Source organism: Buteo buteo, chromosome 1 (assembly GCF_964188355.1).
Source record: "Buteo buteo chromosome 1, bButBut1.hap1.1, whole genome shotgun sequence".
Taxonomy (NCBI): domain Eukaryota; kingdom Metazoa; phylum Chordata; class Aves; order Accipitriformes; family Accipitridae; genus Buteo; species Buteo buteo.
Window position 1 is genome coordinate 22690412 of NC_134171.1, and position 20754 is coordinate 22711165.

General features: G+C 34.3%; 1 protein-coding gene across 2 annotated transcripts in view; it reads left to right on the plus strand.

The window, feature by feature from the left end:
* The window catches only part of PCDH7 (protocadherin 7), a 299957-nt gene that overhangs the window by 92714 nt on the left and 186489 nt on the right, over positions 1-20754 (plus strand). Inside the window, exon 2 of one of the 2 annotated variants that reach the window (XM_075024244.1) lies at positions 13805-13900. The exons of the other annotated variant lie outside the window; for it this stretch is intronic. Coding sequence (XP_074880345.1) covers positions 13805-13864 — 60 coding nt within the window. The 3' untranslated portion in view covers positions 13865-13900. Of the gene's footprint in view, positions 1-13804; positions 13901-20754 lie in introns of those variants that run through there. 2 annotated transcript variants of the gene reach the window in all.

The following is a 20754-nucleotide window of genomic DNA, read 5'->3' on the forward strand; positions in this document are numbered from 1 at the left end:
TCAAACTATTCTTACTCAAGAGAAACTACTTTGCTTTCTAGTCTACTCAGTTGTTTCAATATTCTTGTGCTATCATTAGTAGTAGTTACATTCAACTACACAAAATTTTCATGTACAAATGCATCCTTAACCAAAGGTGCACACAAAAGCTAGCAGTTACAGGCAAAATTATCAGGTGATGGGCTTCTACTGCCATGTTTAGAATTAGCAATACTAAAAGATATTTTTCATTTTCCATTTAAATTTACTGAGTGCTATGGAGGTTCAACCATCAATCCATGAGTTTCTTTTTGTATTTAGCTGTATTGATCTTACAGCACACAAAATACATCTTTCTGCCCCAGAAGTGGGGAGCAAAAATTATGATTGTTTTCATATTTTTAGAAAACTTACAATAAGGTCTAATCAGAAGGTTCTTCTGTACATTACCTTAAATATTGCATCATTTACATAATAGATGAACAGTCTGTTTCACAACTTGCATTTCTCTGCATAATCTCTGTTTGAAGCTTTAGAATTTTAAGTTGCTCACAACTGCAAATCAGATACTACTGCATTCCAGATGTGTATACAATGTGTATGTTGTCTATAGGTTCAAAAGAGAAGGCCTGCTTTTGAAAATATTTCCTATAGTTTCCTACTTTGTGTGTGGATAGTTTCTTTCTACTCAGAATTTCTCACCTTTTACAGGCTCTTTTCTGCTAAGCTATATCTTTCATTAAGAGTATATAAATTGAAAGGCACTTAAATAGGAAGAAAATGACATATGTTCTAATGACTGAAATCTAACCCAGAAAATAATGAATTTTGGAAAAGAGGTATTACTTGTAAATTATTTTAATACTAAATATTTGGGTTATTATTGTACAGGACATAAGGTCCAAACCTTATAACAAGAAGCAGCTTTATTCCAATGTTGAAGATACTATTGTTCTGAAATGATGAACATTTCTAGGCTTAAAAAATGGAATTTCTCTCTTTAGAGAATGCATTTTTAAAATAAAAAAAATGCAGCAATATGTATGGGTGCATAATCTGCATACTTGCATGCATTAGAATTTAAAGTATGCCATTTTCTTTATGTTACTTAAATAAACAAACAAAAACCTTATGCATTTCCTTGCGGTTTTAATTAATTTGTAAGTACCAAGGAACAAGCATAGGAGTATTTAGAAATCCAGATTTTTGTAATTTTTTTTTTAATACAAAACACATTCCACATCTTCCAGCACTTTTCAGAATCATGTTGTATGAAAGGAAATGCAAAGGAAAGGGAGTGCTAGTAATGCTGAGTTATTCATAGAGGAGAGAGCAAAGCATAATTAGCTTGTCTTTTGCAGAGTGTTCAGCAGCAAGGTAGCTGCTTGGTAGCTACCGTGTATCTATGACTGCCAGTACTGGTCCTAGTTCAAAGAGCTCTAACATAGGAGTAAACAAAGCAAAAAAGATGGTTTATTTATTAATATGTTTTTCACTTTGTTTTGAAGTCACTCTTAGCACATGAAGGAGTCATTTTAATAGCTCTTATTTCTTTTTCTTAAAGCATATCAAAGGCAAAACATTAAACCCAAGCAATATAAAGTACAGACTGTCATGTGAAAGATGATTTGTCATTTCTGCAATCAGCTTTGCATTTTCCGTTTTGCTAATACATCTCTCTCCTCAGTAAAACCTATTCTGTAAATTCTGAAGATTTATAAAAATGGCTATTATTTCAGCTATTCATCTGTACTATTATCCTTGGATTTGTTTAATTTGCTGGGAGGGACAGGGTTATTTTAGCACATTTGTATAGACGTATAGTTGTTCAGCTGATCCATAAGCCTAATGAAAAAACTATCATTCCAAAATAGTGTTTTTAAAAGACTGACCTTGAACTTGATGCCAGACAGCATTTTGTTATCTCAGTGTTACCTCAGTTGGAATATCCTATTATTTTATATGTGCAGCTCTTGCTTGGGTACTGATAGTGTGAATGATGTACATATGGAACCGAACATACTGCAGTGAAAGTGTGGACTTTTTTGTAGTGAAGCCTTGCTTAATTCATAGACAACAGAAATAGTTGTCTTTCCACTATATGAATTAGAACTCAAGCATAAATTCACTAGCTATGATTGGAAGGGTTCAAATTCTCAGTGTTCTTTGAGAATTGTACCTTTTTTCTGCAGGTGGTAAGCGTGGGGGGTAAATTGTTTTGTTGTGGCACTCACGTGTTGTCATGGGATTATATTATCTGTCTACTTACACCACTGATAATAATGCCAGCCTGATTAATGTGTCTGTTTTTTATAGCTCTCTTTTTGAAAAAGCTTCAAAAGGTCTCAGTGTTTTACTTCAGTGCTTCTTGGAGCTGATTGTATCTGACATACTTTAGGCACACTGGGGTCATCTGCCTCAGCACACTGGAATGTTCTTGGCTATTTGACATAAATGTAAAATCTTTAAGGTGTAGAAACTAGAATTCAATGCAATCTATATTGCAGGGACAGGCAATCAGAGAGGAAAGCCTTCTGTTGCTTTTAAATGTTTTGCAGATTTTCAGTGGGAGTCTGTAGCATTCTTCAAGTAGAATGGTCGATTTCATGTAAAGAAAGATGAACAGAAAAAAAGATATAAAAGGCAAAAAAAACCCAACCCAACCAGGGGATACTTTACATACATCTTGATTAGGCGGATTTAGACATAATTGAAGTGCTGTTGTTACTGGTGGCTGCCTGCAATGAAAAGTTATGCTCTTATAGCTTCCTACAAGGGCACAAGAGTCATTGTGGGGCTGCCTTGTTTGACATTAGACAGTATCAGGGAAAGGCAGGCATGTGGAGAAGGGAAGAGTAATTGAAGTGAACCTGTTCATTACCAGGCAAATGTTTTTGAAGACTGATGATTGGTGTATTTAACAAAATGAATAACTGGATAACTTTTAAAATATATGCTAACTTCTATTTTTGTTTGTTTCACCTTTACGCGCTTTGGTTTTTTTAAAGTCTTGAAATTTAATATTAAAATATTAAAAAAGCCAGAATACTTAAATATGCTGAGGAAAGCCAGCAACAATTATTGATACAGATAATTTTAAGAGAATTAAAACCGAAAAATTATTTGAAAATGTTTATTAAGAAGTCTTACAGTTTCCTTTGAGATAATTTTTAACTTTGAAACTGACAACTGTTTCTATTTTTTTAGAATCTATTTCCAAATACCTTTTTTTGTTTATGTGACTGTTGCATTTGACCTGATACACCAAGATACTATTGTTGTATCAGCATTAGCTGAAATTAGCAGTTGTTCTTTCCAGTGAATAACTGAATAAGTGAAAATAAAACATAAATTTAACATCTATCGAAAAATTTCTCTTTGCTTCATCAACCAACTAATTTTTCCTTAAACTTGAACCATTTTCTAGTTATTTCTGGTTTAATTCATAAAAAAAAATTATGAATTTTTTTAAACAAACCTTCAATGAATTACACCCAATAAGTAGCAGAAATTAAGGATATTTAAAAGTTGGCAAAACTAAATTTTATTTAATTCCTCATTAAAAAAAATGCAGAACAGAGAAATCCATCAAAAGATTGAAAAGAAAGAAAAAATAAAAAACTCAGGTACTTTCATGTCATGTTGTCATGTCTTGACGACATTTTCTGACTTCTGAAGGAAAAAATATTAATCTTTTCCTTGATATCTATACATCTAAGTAGTTTCATTAGCATATATCAGCTGACAATATCAATGTGGAACTTCTAGGTATATTTACAACAAATATTCAGCAAATATTTTGTCTTTTCATGACCTTTATATAGTGAAGAATTGACATAGTCCTCAAAATGGATCTACCACAAAAAGATATGGCTTTGTCTATAGTGAGCTGTTCATTTGATTTTTTCCCATTCCTCTAAAAAAAAACAAAAAACAAAACAGGTGTGTGATCAAACTTAGTATTTATGGTTCTGAATTTTAATCTGGAAATACTACAATTGAATGGAGCCAAAGAGGGCCCAGGACATCTAAAAGAATTACTGGAGATGATCTTTCGTGATTATTTCAGCTGTGGGATTTTTGGGGTGAATAAGTACTAAGAAAAATTGAAAGGCTTTGGGAGCGTCACCTTCTCCAGCTTATTGTCCCTAGTGTCACTGGTGAAAACAATGTCTAATCATGTATTAAGTGTAGAAAAGAGCACATAAATTGTGACTAATCTTTTATCCCTAGTATGGATCAGTGGTAAAATTTGAATTTCAGGGGATCATTTCAGTTGAAAGATAAAGTTTTTGCATGGAATCTCTCAAATTTTTATGAATAGAGGATCTATTCTTATAAATACAAGGTTATTCTTATAAAGATGCAGTAAGCAACCAATATTTTTCAAGTATTGATTATCTGCAGCTCTTTTTCACTATCTGAGCTGTGCTGAATTGAGCTGAGCTGTAGGGCTTTGGCTACTGCCATAAACAAAGATTAGATTAGAATATATACGTATAGTCTTCTTAAAATGAAGATCACTGATTAAAATGACATGTGTTTCAGATTGTATTGTTACTAACTCAATACAGGAAAATTTGAATATTGTTAAAATTGACTTCAACAATTACTCAATTTTTTTTTTTAATTTTTCTTGCCATAGAGGGGACACTGTTATCAAAATATCCTTACAGATGTTTTAATCTAATTAATCAGTGGTGTTTTGTTTGTTTCTCTATTTATCTGTACTTTTAACCAGAGTCATTACTTGTCTTTTTTTTTCCCTTTGACAAACCACCAGTGCTACCACTGTAATACATTTTGCTTAACATGGGGGTTTTAACAAAAAAGTTGCTGTAAAACATCATGCTCTAACTGTCAAAATCATTTGAGTTGATTCTTGCATTCCTACTCACTCTGCATAGTATCTTACTCTTTTAAAAGTCATACGAATTTCTTTGTGGAAACATTGTGAAAAATAAGTCTGCTGCTCAGATTTTAATTTATGAAAAATCTCTGAGAAATTTGGAAATCAAAATGAATCATTAACACTAGGAATAGAATTATCATTCATTTAGATTTTCTTCCAAAATAAGCACTCCAGAGGGCACCTAAGACTTTGAGCAACCTTGGCATGTATTTTAAAACATAATGTAGAGACTGCAATAAATAAAACTTCCAAAAAAAGCAGCACTCTTCTGTCCTCCCACTCTCTAACACCCCATTTAATTTCTAGTCATAAGACCTGTGCACCTCCATCACACCTTCCCACGAGATATCCCACCCGTTACTGCCTCAGTCAGCTCACACAGATGGACTTTGTAGCATACCCAGAATGTCAACAGTTTATGGCTATTTTAGACCTTGGCAAGGGAAAGCATTCCAGAGGAAAAGTCCCTTGCAAAAGAATGCTTTGCCAGCAGCTCTGCAGTCTTTTATAAAGAGGGAAATCGAGTTTGAGGGCATCTGCAGGTGTCAACAATGGCAATGTAAATTGTACAGACAAGTGCTGACCACAACTCAGATCAGCGTTTTTGCAAAAAATCTGTCTACTGTATCATTGACTCAAGATGCTGGTTTGTTATACATTGAGAAAATGGTCTCATTTTTTTATAATGACCTTCCTGTACCTATGCTTTGATGACTACCAGCTGCTTTTGATTACATTTAATGGATCATTCAGTTTTACCTAGTATTATTTAATATTATTTCCATGTGTGATAATGTTAAGCACAATTTAATAATTAATTGATAAAAATAATAAACTATAGTCATTTGAATTTTCCTCTAGATTGTAATTGTGTCCATTGATTAGTTTCCTATTGTTTTTCCCCATCATAACACGATTTACATTCGTTATAAAATTCTCCTAAATCATACTCTGCAATTTACTAATATTCATTAATTTGTAATTAAATCCAAAATTATATGATAGAATGAGGCTATGATCCTTCACAGATATATATAAGCTTTGCTAGTAATCCCTTAGAACTGAATGTAGTGCTTAAGTAGGGAAATTTTTTCATGTTCACAAGTCTTTGTAGGATTTTGTTAGCCTCATGGGTGTTAAGAGTTATCGTTCTGATAGTAAAGCTCTGTGGAAGACATCAAAGACCAATATATGTATATTGTGTGGGTCTATATGCATTTTATGTGTGATTGTAAGCTAAAGATACTCAAGATCCCTGTGTGTGCACACATATATTTTGATTTTGCTTATATTTTCCATAGCCATTAAAACAACTTCTGAAACAGTACAGAATAATAACATTGCAAGAACTGAAAGTTTGATCACAAAAAATGATCTCTTTAGTCCATGCAGGTTTATGGTTGGACTCGATGATCTTAAAGGTCTTTTCCAACCTAAATGATTCTATGATTCTATATGCTCTGTTAATTTTAATACCTTCCAAAGGTTTGACTGAAAAGTTTAAGCACTTTAACTCTTTTTAAAGTTGTATCTGTTCTGCCTCCCACATACTAAATTAAGAAATATAAATTTGGAGTTCAAAGGAGTAAAATGCCCATAATTTTGCTGCTGCATTCTTTAAAATGTAGGTCATGTATAGTGCAAACTGGCATTTTCTGTTTTGCGCCCGCGCACACACACACACACACAAATTAATTTGCAGTCCATTACAGTGCCATCATTGAGAAACAATAATTAACAATAGTTTCTAATTACGTGTTAAAATACAAAAAGTATGTATATATTTAAGAAAGGTGGAACTGCATTTTGAACCATGGATTTCTTTACTGCTCTGTCTTTACTAGTATGATCAGTTCAAGACTCTCCTAGTTGGAGGCAAAATCAAAGAAGGAAATAACTCAAATCATCCCACAGCTGGAGAAGCAAAGGACCAGCCTATCTGATACCTTGCAGCAAAGTCTGGGCTTTTGTCAAGCATGCTATTTAACATACTGGAGTGAATCCAGAAGAAGGCAACCAAAATGATTAGAACATTTGACACCCAAGGGGAGGTAGAAAGAACTTGGTTCTTGGATGTTATTTTCAGGTGTATAATGGGTGGTTGAGCTGGGCTTTTCTGAAAGGTGGACAGTAACAAGAAAAGGGACAAGGCTCACAAGCTGCAACAAGAGGAATTCTAATTAGCTATCGGGAAGAAAAATTTCACCACAAGGGTGGTCAAACAGTACAACAGGTTGCCCAGCGAGGTTGTGGAGCCTCCATTCCTGGAAACCTGGCCAGGCAAGGCCTTGAACCACCTGCTTTTAAGTTGTCCCAGTTTGGGGCAGGAAGATGAACCAGAGGCCCCTCCTACCTAAATCATGCTATGATTTACTGTGCAATACACTTCATATTCCACCCAAGACAGTGATTGGCAGTTAGTGTTCACTACAACACAGACACAGCCTCTGTGGAAAGATGAAGTTTATGGATAAGTTTTTCATTTGATATAAATTGGCATAGCTTATTTGAAGTCATTGATGCTTAACTAATTTAGCGTAGGTGAGGCTCTACTCTCATATCCTTTAAAATATAATTTGTGGGTCATATTTATTAGATCTCTTTTTTGCTTCGAAGTGTTTACTGTAAGGGCTTTGGAAGTACTATTCTCATCATGCTGTAATGTTATCATGCTGTTCCACCTCTGCCTTTCAACTATAAAAGATGGGATTTACCCATGAACAGGTATGCTAAGTTCTTAATGCTTTCTTTCCGAGAAGTCTGGAAATTTTAAAAGAGCTAGGTACTCAGATCTCACTGATATTCTGTTTGGCATTTCCAGGCCAAATTCTCTCCTGACTTATAACCTATTGATTTAATTGGAAAAGAGCTGGGCCCTGAGTTTCTTAGTATCAGATGATTAAATTAATTATCCCCCTTGCCTGTTATTTTTTCTTTTTTTTCCCTTCTCCCCCTTGGTCTCAGTTAAACTTTCTATTTATTACCCTTATTTTAGTACCACAGTCACATTAATGGTGAATCACATTATGACTTTCATGTTGTTTAAGAGAGGAATCCTTTGTCTTTAGCTTCTCTGTTCCTCTGTTTGGGGGAATCTGTCAATCCAGGAAGCAAGAACTATAAGTGAAAAATTTTTCTGCAATAGGCTTTTTTTGCAGTTGTCACTGACAGGTAATGAGATATGTGTGCACTCTACGTTGTCTGGGCAAAGGAATACCTAAACAGTTACAATGTTATTATTCTGTGTTAAAGCTCGGAATTTATCACAAACTCTGGAAGTAATTTAAGCACCAAAACAATCAACAGTTACATTATTTTAATTCACTCATTCAGATATTTATTACATGGTATCAGAGATCCATGCACATTTTGGGAGGCTACTTTTGTGCAGGCCATTACCACACTGTTATCAGACGTTTGTGCACATAAGTGGATACATTGTACTAATTAGCTCAGACAGTTTTACAAATGTATGGCTTGCCACCAAGCATGCAGAAGTGCTCAGGAAATTCAAGTCTTACAGTATGAAAAGCTGATCATTAAATTTTCAAGTATTAGGATTCACCCAACATAAAAGCAGAAGTACAATTCTCATCATTTTTGTAGTAATAGTTTCAGTCTGTCTACATAAAAAAGTCATATCATAAGAAATTCAGCATAAGAAATATCTCGGTTCTCAAAACCTAATTAAAAATTAATAATAAACTCTGCAGAAACTGATGATACCAGAAAAAAAATGCTGGTACCGTTTCATTCCAGTCCCTGATCTGGAATGACAAGAATCTCTGGAGCGATGGTATCTTTTAGCTTCCTTCCTGACACAGAAGAATGTCCTTGAGGATGTCTGTAGAGGGTCCAAAGTATAAAAGGAAATCAGAGCTTTCAAACAGAGCTTTTCTGCTTACTTAAGAGTAGGGGGATTTGTTATGACAATTCCTAGTTGTAAAAGGCAATTCAGTTCACATACATGAGAAATGGGACTGGAAAAAAATTTCTTGTGTCATCAAATCCAGTTCCCTTTTTTGAAGCCAAACATACAATCCCATTTACCAAAGTCATCAAATACTGTCTTAAACCTATTGTTTTCCCTGACTGTTCTTTGGAAAAAACCTAATTTATTTGAAGATTTATAAACCTTGCTGATCTCTAAGTTTTCTTCATAGTTAGGTTGCAGCCATTTTGGTCTTTCAGGCAAATAGCTTTTCTTTTTTAATCTTTTCTCTTTTCCTATTTTTCCTGGTACTTACAGAACAGTGAGTAACAGTTTATGTATTATCAGCTTATATATGAAGCAAGTTGACTCTGAGGCACACATTTGCAACAAAAAGATTTTTTGAATGATCCAGCAGTATACTTTTTATGCCTGATTTTAAAATAGCGTGAGTTTTGCCTGCTCTGGAAATGGAACATGATTATTTGATTTCATAAAGTTTAAGGAAGTATGACAATGAATACAGGAGACAGCATGGTTAGGCTAAGGATTTTGTTTTGTTTTACTTTATTCAAAGTTTTACAGATAATCTATCTTGTTTCTCTTTAAGAAAAACGTCAATTTGCTCATGGCCTGCAGAAATACTGAAAGAACACCTTTTATTCAATTAGCATTAACTAAGACTATATCATTTAACCATTCATTTAAGGGAAAACAATAAAAAACCAATATGCTATAGCTTATGAACATTAAAGCCCATTTGGACAAAAAAGTCCGAAGTTACTCTTTGTCAGTTTGCAAGTCATTATCCATTGTAGAGGTAGGTGATTGCAACTTTGCTCCTGTTGTTTATAGCAGGAACACCTGACAATAATTACACCATTGTCAGCAATTTCTCCCAAAATGATTTAGGGTGTAGTTGCTCAGATGAAACAGACTTGGATTTGGCACAACCAATTCAACTGTATCTTGAGAATGATGAACTGAATTAAAAATACATGACCAGATTTTCCATTCTGAGATTTTTTTTTTTTTCACTTTGAGGCTAGAGAAAGTTTTGAAGTGGATAACTAAGATAAAATTTAACCATTGTACAAGAATGAGTTTCTTATAAATCTTTATAATTTTGTGTGCATGCGTGTTGATATTGTTTATTAGAAGAGAAGAGAGCAATGCAAGCTAAAGGGAAAAGTCTGTTTAAACACTGTTTCAGAAAGTTTTAAGAATTATTTGGTAAATTATTACCATTGAGGTTACAGCTGACCTTAGGGGTTTTTTATCATATGACTTCTATTTCACAAGCAAGATGTCTTTTGTTCTGCCTCCTCATATACAGAATTCCTTCCACTGCTTATTTTACTCCATTTATCTTCTTAGACACATACTATAGTGAAGTATGCTAGTGCTCAGCTATGTATGTATGTATGTATGTGTAAAAGTCCATAAAACACAGTTTCTTGTATTCATGTTTGGGCAAAATCTGGCATCCCATTTATGTCATGGGAGTGTACTAGATTTGTGAGGTTGTTGATAGCTGGCTTCTGTTTCTTTTATGAAGCCAAACTGTAGCCTGATTGAGTTGATAAATACATTCCACATGCTTCCGAGATTTACTCAGCGCAGTGTGCTAATGTGATCTTAAAGATGAAAGCAAAGGCAGTTTTGATTGAGATAACATCTAATTATTGACACCAACTCCTTCTGGATGCCTCCTCTCTGTGATTCTTTTGGGGCTCCTATTAGTGTATCTGCACACTGTAAATAATAATGATATTAATATTCAGAGTAGTCTTATTTGTTCTATTCTTCCTTCCTGTTCAGTATTTTAGTCTCTTTTTTTCGCTGCTTGGCTTTTCTTTTGTTCATCTTCATTTGACTGTTTTGTCAAAACCAATCATTATTTGAAAAGTTAATTTAGAAAGGCTTAAAAAAATACGGATTATATCTTTTCATCTGAATAACTATTTTGGTCAAAGTTTAGGATTCCAAGAGAAGAAAAAAATGTTCTCCAGACATTCAATTTGAGATAAACCCATTTTCCTTATATTTTTAAAGTTTAATGTTTCTGAAGACAGTCAGCTGATATCAGTTATGGTCAAAGATACTTTGAGTAATCTCTTCAAATGTGTTAATTTCTTTCATGACTCTACTTTATGGAGTGGTACTTGCAAACCACAGTATCAAGTTCCAACTTTCTAGTTTTAAAAATGTTAAGAAGGAAGTTTCCAATGTTAGCAGCCAAATTAAGCAAAATTAAGCCAAATTAATCCCCCCCATCAGTATAAGGAAAATTAGTTTTTATATGCCTGCCTTGACTCCACAGATACAAAGTTCACCTTCTTTGACACAAAAGTGTGTAAATACAAAGAAAACCAAACTGTGTACAAACCAATTATCTTCCAGAACTGCAGATCTTAAAGTACATTATTGCACAAGTCCCTGCTGCTGCTCACTGCCTGTGTCTCTGCGGTAGTGCAAACTCTTCTGAATAGTTTGAATCCTCTTCTGAATAATGGAAAAAATGTATCAGAGTCTCAAATTCTGCAATAGTCTTAAGGTAGTTACTTCATCAGCTTAGTACTGAGAATATCCTCACCCTCATAAATCATTATCAGTTTTCTGGTTTAAACACATTAGATTCTTAAGATCCATTCAATTATGGTCACTTTAAGAGTGACCTATTAGTTTAAAAACTGGTTTCCTTGATGCAATTCCTGCTTTTAAGTTGTCAATATATATCCCCTTGAGATAAGTGTGGACCTTACAAAGGTAAGAATCAGAACAAATGGCCCTGTCTTCCTACAGAGCTCTGACAAAGAGAAATATATTTCCCTATTTAACAGTATGTTAATTCAGGAAATAGAAAAACATATCTAGAAGATTGCTACAGGAGAAACTGTCAACCAATACCTTGCGTTAACTGATTTATGGAAACTTTACCTGAGGAGTAACTAAAATTTTGGTTCACTTATATGTATCTTATTTGTCTTTTATGCCACTGCAGGATAGCTCTGAATGCTATTAAGGAAATAACAATAATAGTATATTTATATTCTTCATAGCACAAACTTACTGGAGAACTATAAATATAGTAAAAAATAACAAGCCAAAAAAAGTGAACATCAGGAAAAAAACAACAAAATTTCCAACATTTCCATGTGTTAGAGTAAAGAAAAGTGATAGGATTTACTTTTGTGTTCTTCTTGAGGAAAGAAATTGTGTATTTTTCTTTATCCTGCAGCCTTTCTATAGGTAGCAAAATAAAATAATCCTTAAACACCTAAAAGCCTCTCTGTTTCTCATTCAGTGTATGATATCAAACAAAGATATCACTTTAGGTAACAGGTTCCCTTTATTTCAAATTCCTTCTTCAGTAGTCCTTAGAGACAGTACTGTACCTTTCCTACTCAGATACCATGCAGGTTTAGGAAATGGTTAATGCTGGTTAACAACTGTAGGCCTTGGGAAAACAAAATCCACCTCTGTGACATAAGAAAAAAACCCACCAAACCCCCAAAACAAAGCAGAAAACTACCAAACTACCTGATTTCTTGTTAATACTCTATTTAGGCATTAGCCTGAGGAAATAATTTGCAGTCTATGCAAGGCTTAATTTTTCAGTCAGTTACATCGGTTTCATACGCTGCATCTCCACTGAAAATGAAAACAATACAATTAGTTGACAAAAGTAATATAAACAGTTGTGTAAATCTAGCATTAAATGGATATGCTAATCAAGAAGCGTTGATAAGTTTTATCAACTCATTACTATGTTCATTAATTGTTATATCATCCAGGGGACTAATTCAGTTGTTACCGATAGTGTTTATGGATCACCTGAAAAGAGTGGGTAATTTGTCAGTTGGACTTCTGCAGTTGTTAGTGTAACTACTCATATAATTGCTTATATTAATGGCACCTATAATTCAGTTATGTATTTATATAGTCCACTTATTCAGAACTTATATTTCCAGCCTTTAATTAATATTATCAAGAGTTCACTTGAACCTTGAGAGAAAATTGATTAAAAAAATCAATGCTATATTTCTTGTTTTCAGAGGAAACCTATATTCAATGAGCTAAATTTTTAATATTTTTTGCTAGGAGTTCAATTTTTAAATTCTATTATTTATATATTCTATGATAAGGCTGGTTTTGTCAGTATTGGTTATCAGTGTTGTTTATTCAGGTTCATAGGCTACCTACTGACATATTAGATTCTGTATCACTAATTTAACCATTTTGCTAATCTTTTGCTATTTTGTTTTTGTAGGACGTTTCTAAATGTCAGACTCAGCATGCTTCTTCTCCTAATTCAGCGGTATAATAATAGGTGGTATAAAAAAAAATGGCCTCCCAGCAAATTCAGTGGTGATCTTACAGATAATTTTATAAAGATTTATTCTGCACTTTGTTTTTTTTCATTAAAAATTCAGAAGTGTACACTTAACAAAGTTCTGCCCGTGGTTAACCCTCAGTACTGGTTTCAGCTGGGGTAGAGTTAATTGTCTTCCTAGTAGCTGGTACAGTGCTATGTTTTTGAGTTAGGTATGAGAAGAATGTTGATAACACTGATGTTTTCAGTTGTGGCTAAGTAGTGTTTAGACTAAGTCAAGGATTTTTCAGCTCCTCATGCCCAGGCAGCAGGAAGGCTGGAGGGGCACAAGAAGTTGGGAGGGGACACAGCCAGGGCAGCTGACCCAAAGTGGCCAATGGGGTATTCCATACCATGTGATGTCATGTCTAGTATATAATTTGGGGGAGTGGGACTTGGGGGGGGGGGGAATCGCCTCTCGGGGACTAACTGGGCATCGTTTGGCAGGTGGTGAGCAATTGCATTCTGCATCATTTGTATATTCCAATCCTTTTATTATTACTATTGTCATTTTATTAGTGTTATCATTATCATTATTAGTTTCTTCTTTTCTGTTCTATGAAACCATTCTTATCTCAACCCATGAGTTTTTCTTCTTTTTTTTCAGTTCCCTCCCCCATCCCACTGGGTGTGGGTGGAAGTGAGTGAGTGGCTGCGTGGTGCTTAGTTGCTGGCTAGGGTTAAACCATGACACCCTTCCTTGGTACGTGGTCATGCACAAATGTTTTTTTCTTCCTTTGTCATTTTACTGTAGAAAGAATGAAAAGCATACAGAAAATTATTAAAAATAAAAAGCAATCTTTTTGAATGTGCTCGGAATACAAATGTTCTTTTTCTATTTCAGCTCTTCTAAGAAGAGCTGAAATAGGAGTTTTAGTTTTCTTTTCAGAGCTATGTTAACACATGACCAAGAAACATTCAGGACACTAGAGAGGTTTGTCAGCAGTTCCACTTATAACCTACCTCTGTCTCTCCAGTCTGTTTTAAAAGCTTTTTTGATTGGTTTTTAGATGCTTTGGCAGCAACAAGCTTATCACTGGTTATGCACAATATATAAAAATAAAATTAAAACTTAATAAGGTAGGTGATAAGTGAACAAGTCCATTGAACTTCACAGAACAGTGTCTGTCCTTACAGGGTATCAATAGCAGCTTCTCCTGAAGCAGCTGTACATTAAGTTGTACAAAAAGTTTATCTGAGGTCAAAACAGATTCAGATATTTTACCTTTTATTTCAGAGATAGGTATGTATGTATATATGTATGTATTTACCACAGACATCTCAGTCCTTTCTAGTGAAATTACGGTTGAATTTTATATAAGGATCTCTTTACCCTCAAATAGTTTAGTGAAGTCCCTGGGAAACAGAAGTTTATGCCTCATACCATACTATATTATGCTAAGGTCTCACATGAGTAACTTTTCAAATTTGACTGGGAAGACAGACAGGTCTTATCCATTTTTCTGCCTAGCTCAGAAACACAGCAAAACCTATGTTCTTAGACATGACTGTGTCTTCAGACTCCTATGGAGTTTGGGATCCAATCATAAGGCATCCAGCATGGTACTTGAAATTAAGGCATTCAATGCTTTGTGTTGATTTTAGACACTGTCAGAAAGTAGCTAAAGCTAGCGAGTAAGCAGCCTGGATCAGTCTATGAGATATAGTGATTTGAAGTCTGTCTAAAGTTCCAGGTTTGTTGCAGAATAGCTAAAATGTGACTAGCCTCATTCTGGTATCCCTATGAAACACAAAGGTAGAACTGATTTGATGTATAAAAACTGTGTGATGATTTTAGCTGGTTTTGATGTGGGTTGTAAATACACTAGTTGTTTGTGCTTGATTATAACAGGAGGCAGAGCTGCAGAAATTATAGGTGATGTAAATTATATGGCAAAAAGGATACAAATTAAGTATTTATCATTGAAAAGTGTATTGCATCCCTTAGAATTTTGGTTTTCAAGGCACTGACAGTGAATCACTTCATACAAAAGAGTAAATTTCTCATTTAGAGAATTAGTTAAAAAAAACCCCTCCAAATCAGGTGTTCATTTAACATTTATCCTGTCTTTGTAATTAAAACTGCTTTATTTTTTTCAACAACAATGATTAATATATTGTCTCCACAGAGAATAAAAAGTTTGACTTTTTACTTTGGCTTTTCTAGAATTTGTGTGGTTTTTTTCAGATGACATTGCCAATAAATCATACTTTATCCTAAGTATTAGTTCACTGCATTTTTCAGCAAAGCTGCATGCAAGGGTTTTCAACAGTGCTTGAGAAGGTAAATGTTTAGATGGAATTAATTTACATAAAACATGGGAGAAAGTAGTTGTTCCAGATGTGGGGAGAGATTCCAAAGGATTAGTCAGCCTCAGAACTGTGCTAGAGGAGAACATGTTCTCCAGTGTCACTGTTCTGTCTAATCAGCTCCAATTCTGACACATCTCTGAGTGTACTTGAAATGCAGTAAACTTTCTCTGAGTACCACAGATGCAGAACGTACAGAAATAGTATCCTACCAAAAGAACAGAAGGTGATCAGCCAGATAAGCGCCATTGGAAAGAATGTAAAAAAGCTCAAAGTAGCAGAGATTTTGCTTGTAGCCAAGAATATTTGGCAAGATTTAGCTACTGTTTATAAAAAAACAAGTAAACTTGTAAAATACCATTATTATTACCGTGACCACAAAAATTTATAAAGCAGATAGGGTGAAAGTATATAACACATTTTTGTTAAGCTCATCCATGTTCCTTGTATTTTCATTATTGTAATTATTTTCTTTTAAAATAAGTATAAGATAAAGGTTTTTCTAGAGATAGATTTTTTGCAAGGTTTAAAGTTGGATTTCTTTTAATTTATTGGAGAAGAAATTGTCACCTAGAGCCAGCTCTTCTGAAGATGCAAAATACAAAAAAGAAACAAAGGCGCAAAATGTTATATTTCATGTCCTCAATTTCTGTGGATTATTACTATTTTACAGAGAATCAAATACTGGTGTATGATGTTACTAAGCAGACAGTGACCAATGCTGGTACCCAGGTTCTGTTGTGGTCACCAAAGATAGAACTACACATTATATCCAGTAAAGTCTCCAAATATCCTTATAACTTGCAACTGTCAAGGTGTTTGGAAATCCACGTAGTTTGTCTGTGGAAAGACCCAGATATTTCAACATAAAGCTCTGAAGTGAATGTAAGTTTTTAGTATACTGGTACAAATTACAAAGAGTGGCAGATACCAAGCTAAAATGAGACCCTAGGGAAAGTCCAAAGAACAGAGAAATCTTTATGGCAAACTAAATTAGACATTTTCTATCTTGCATTATAATGATAATAATATTTTTATTATATTTTTGATGGGAAAATTCTGATTTGTTTGAGCTGGAGCCACTTCTCGGTCTGCTTCAAAAAACTTCTGTTTCTTTTTTTTAACATACATTTGAGAATAATGAAATATCCTGCTTTTCAGCTTAGAAAATGAAAGTTAAATACTTGATTTCAGATGATTTTTCATTCTGGAAATTGTGTTGGTAATCATAGTACAGCATACATTACAATGATGCACTTTGACTATCTCAGCAAAAGGTTTTGATTGACCTGTTTCTACTTTTTTATCCCCCCCCCCCCCCCCCCCCGTTATTATTTTGTAAGAAAATTCTGAATTATCAGTTTTTCATTCCAACTTGGAATGGGAAAATTATGTCAAAAAACATTGGAAAGAAAGAACTAATTAGCAACATCATGCTAGATTATGGCCTACATGTCTCTGGAGAAGTATATCTGTTTTACCACCTTAAATGATATATTCAAAATGTGTATAGTAAACTTAATATTTTCAGTGTATTGCCTCTGAGAAAATCTTAATCAAGGTAAAGTAACTATAAATGAAAATCATCCATGAATTTTTAACTTAATTAATATTTCATGATAAAAGCCTTATGTTTAAGTAACAATTTCATACAAATTTTCACATTACATGTTTTCTTATAAAGTTGCTTTAAGTAGTATACATTTTTTAGTGTGCTGACATCCTGAAGGACCCTTTGTATGAAAAATGTGATTTACACCTCTCTGTGGTTTATGATAAACCACTTAATAATGTTATGTGACCAGAATTCATTCAGCCATTTTTTCCTTTCAATAAATGCTGATTAGATAGAATGCATTTGGATTGCTCTCTGTGCTTATGCAGCAGTATTGGAGGATAATGCATGCTTTTGACTGAGTCAAGCTATCTTAACATAAATACAACACAAATCAAAATATATTGTAATTGATAGCACTTTCTAAAGGTTTTTGAAACGTTGTGGTCCTTCAAATGGAATTGTTTTTCTATGTAAACCATTGTTTCCACCTATTCTTTTTACAATTTCTCTTATTCCCATTTTTCATGTGAGTGCAAAGAGGAAACGACTAAAACTTCTTTGACTTAACCTACAGGATGCTTCTGATTTTAACAGCTTACACCTTCTTCCTGAAGAATGAAAACTTTAATTCTGCAGTAGCCTTAATTACCTGTGGAATAAACCCTTCCAGGAGGTTGGTTCAATTATAACTTGCAGTTAACACACTGTTATAAGGAAACCAAATGGGACAATATAATAATACACTTTTAATTGCTTTTAATCCTCTAAATAAGATGAGGTTTAGCTTCACAGTCTTTGGATTATATTGGTAAACTTGGTTATGTGTCAAAGTGAGCTGCAAAGATAGGAGTAATTTAGAGCCTAATCCTACTCTTTTTCTACTTAAAGCAATGGGAAAGTAATTTATTACTTGCTCTTAATAGGTCAGAAGCAAGACAATTCTGAGTCTTTCATTTAGAAGTATGAAGATATTATGAGATTAAATCTACCCTGAGTGGTGATCTGTTAGACAGCCATTGTCATCAGTAAAATATGTGAGCATTGTTAATGTTAGAGACATGAATCAGGTAATCAGCATCTGAAAGCAATGACATGTAATTTTACCTCAGTGTAAACATAAAATTTAATATGGGTGTCTGTGTTTTTTTTTTTAATATGTTTGTTCTTCCCCTTTGTTCCTGTTTTGCAAAACTGATTTCGTTATTTCTTCATACCAACTATGATTATAAAAAAAAAAATGAAGTTAGAATTTGATATTTCTAATGATTATTCTGAATCCTGTCCATCACACTGATGTTACTGTAACAGTAGTTACATGCAGATAGTTACACTAAATATCATATATGTATCACTGATTGTTGTAATAACTGGTATTTTATGAACTGCCAAGATACAGGTAAATTCCCAAGAGATATAATACTGATGATCTTGAAATATCACTAAATTCCTTTTTCATAACTCCATTTTTATCCTTTTTTATCATTACCATTTTGGACTGCTTTTACTGACTGTTTTATTGTGATCTATTAGAAGTTAAGGCTGTCTTAAAGTGCAGAGGGACAATATCAAATGGTGTGAGATCAGCAAGACTATAACTAACAGTGGAGTGGGAGCAAATGAACAAAATAAGAACAATTGAACAACTTGATTTCAGAATGGTTGTCATCATACTTTCATTTTAGTATGAAATACTACTTGATAAGAAGGTTTCTCTTTAAAAAAAAAGAGTATTTCTATCATTCCAGCAATTATCTATGTCTATAAATCAGGCAAATTGATGACAGGTATACCTGATGGGGCTTTCATAGTTTTTGTTTCTGCTGAAATTAGTAGAGAAACTGTTCTAACTGACTGGGTGTCCTGGTTTCAGCTGGGATAGAGTTAATTTTCTTTCTAGTAGCTGGTATAGGGTTATGTTTTGGGTTCAGTATGAGAAGAGTGTTGATAACACACTGATGTTTTCAGTTGTTGCTAAGTAGTGTTTATTCTAAAGTCAAGGATCTTTCAGCTTCTGATGCCCAGCCAGCAAGAAGGCTGGAGGGGCACAAGACATTGGGAGGGGACACAGCCAGGGCAGCTGACCCAAACTGGCCAAAGGGGTATTCCATACAATGTAATGTCATGCCCAGTATATAAAATGGGGGATGTTGACTTGGGGGGCAGATTGCTGCTCAGGGACTAACTGGGCATCAGTCGGTGAGTGGTGAGCAATTGCATTGTGCATCACTTGTTTTCTATATTCAATTTTTTTGTTGTTGTGCTTTTGTGTCCTATTAAACTGTCTTTATCTCTCAACCCATGAGTTTTACTTTTTTTCAATTCTCTCCCCTCTGCCACTGCAGGGGCGGGGAAGTGAGTGAGTAGCTGCACGGTGCTGAGTTGCTGGCTGGGTTTACACCACTACACTGGGTAAAGTCAGCATTGTATCCACAAAGTTTAATTATTTTAAAAAAAAGACTTTCAGAAAAGGAAATACTAATTGCTTCTGCTATCAGGCTTTGATCTTGTTTTAATGTTATTTACATTCCACAATTGTAGTGGAAAGTGAGTATGTGTGTGATTTAGAAATGTATCTGGAATGAATGCCTTTTTTAAGCATTAATCTTACCTTTTTTTTTTCTCTCCAATATTTACTTTAATCACAGGGATCTTTCCAGAAGTAAATAGATGATTTGGTATTCGAACTTAAAAATGTGAATAGGAACATACAGGCAATATTGTCCAAGTACTTGTAGAAATTTTTTCAGACCTGTCCCTGAGCACCTAGAACTACAGAGAAAGGCCAAACTGCATGGAAGAGTGAAATAGGCTGGTGCTTAGCATAATTAAATCTCAGGTGTGTTAGTTAATTCTGACTTGGATGTGAGATACAAAACAAGAGACACTGAACGCTAATGGTTCTCTTGCATCCTTGAAAATGATAACATGCAGCAGCGTGTGTGATTGTTGATTAATAAACAAGCACCTAAAGTGCATGATGAGTCACAGGGTAAAGCCAAATGTTTTCAGACACCCTTGCTAGTCAGTTGCATATACAGGTGCCAAGATACTGAGGAGACTGTAAGTGGAATTGATCCATAAGTAGTTAAGAAAAGGAAAGCACCCACAAGCCTTGCTCTCCTTTAAGTTTGTCTGTGCACAACATATTATAAGTGAACATTCAATTCATGGAGTAGATGGTGATTTTTTAAAATAGTGGAGTTTACTGGGGCTGTGCATAATGCTTGTGAGTCTTGAGGCTACTCGTGATGTCAGACTTTCTCTGTTGCTCCTTGCTGCCCATGCCAGTCAGAGTAAAGATAAGTCCAGTCTGCTACCTTTCATTGTACTTCAAGACAACAGAAGACCTCTTGTGCTCTGCCCATGCAGTCCTTCTTTTATTGCTGGCTATTTCAGGTGAAATATTGTGGCAGACATAACAGTGGTTTGGGTTTTTTTCATTGAAAGAATGTGCCTTGGTAGCTAGAGCCTTTATGTTTGGGAAAGACACATCTCCTAATATATAGCTTGAAAGTTGTTTTTTCTGAGGACATGAAAGTTTAAAGGACATCAGTTTCAAAATTTGCACAGAGGATTGTTGTTTCACATCAGATCTGTGAAAAAAACCCAGGTTTTATGCAATGAGAGGGGCAAAGTCATCAGAAACACTAAGTTCTAGGCACTAGAACAGCATGCTTTAACTGATCTGA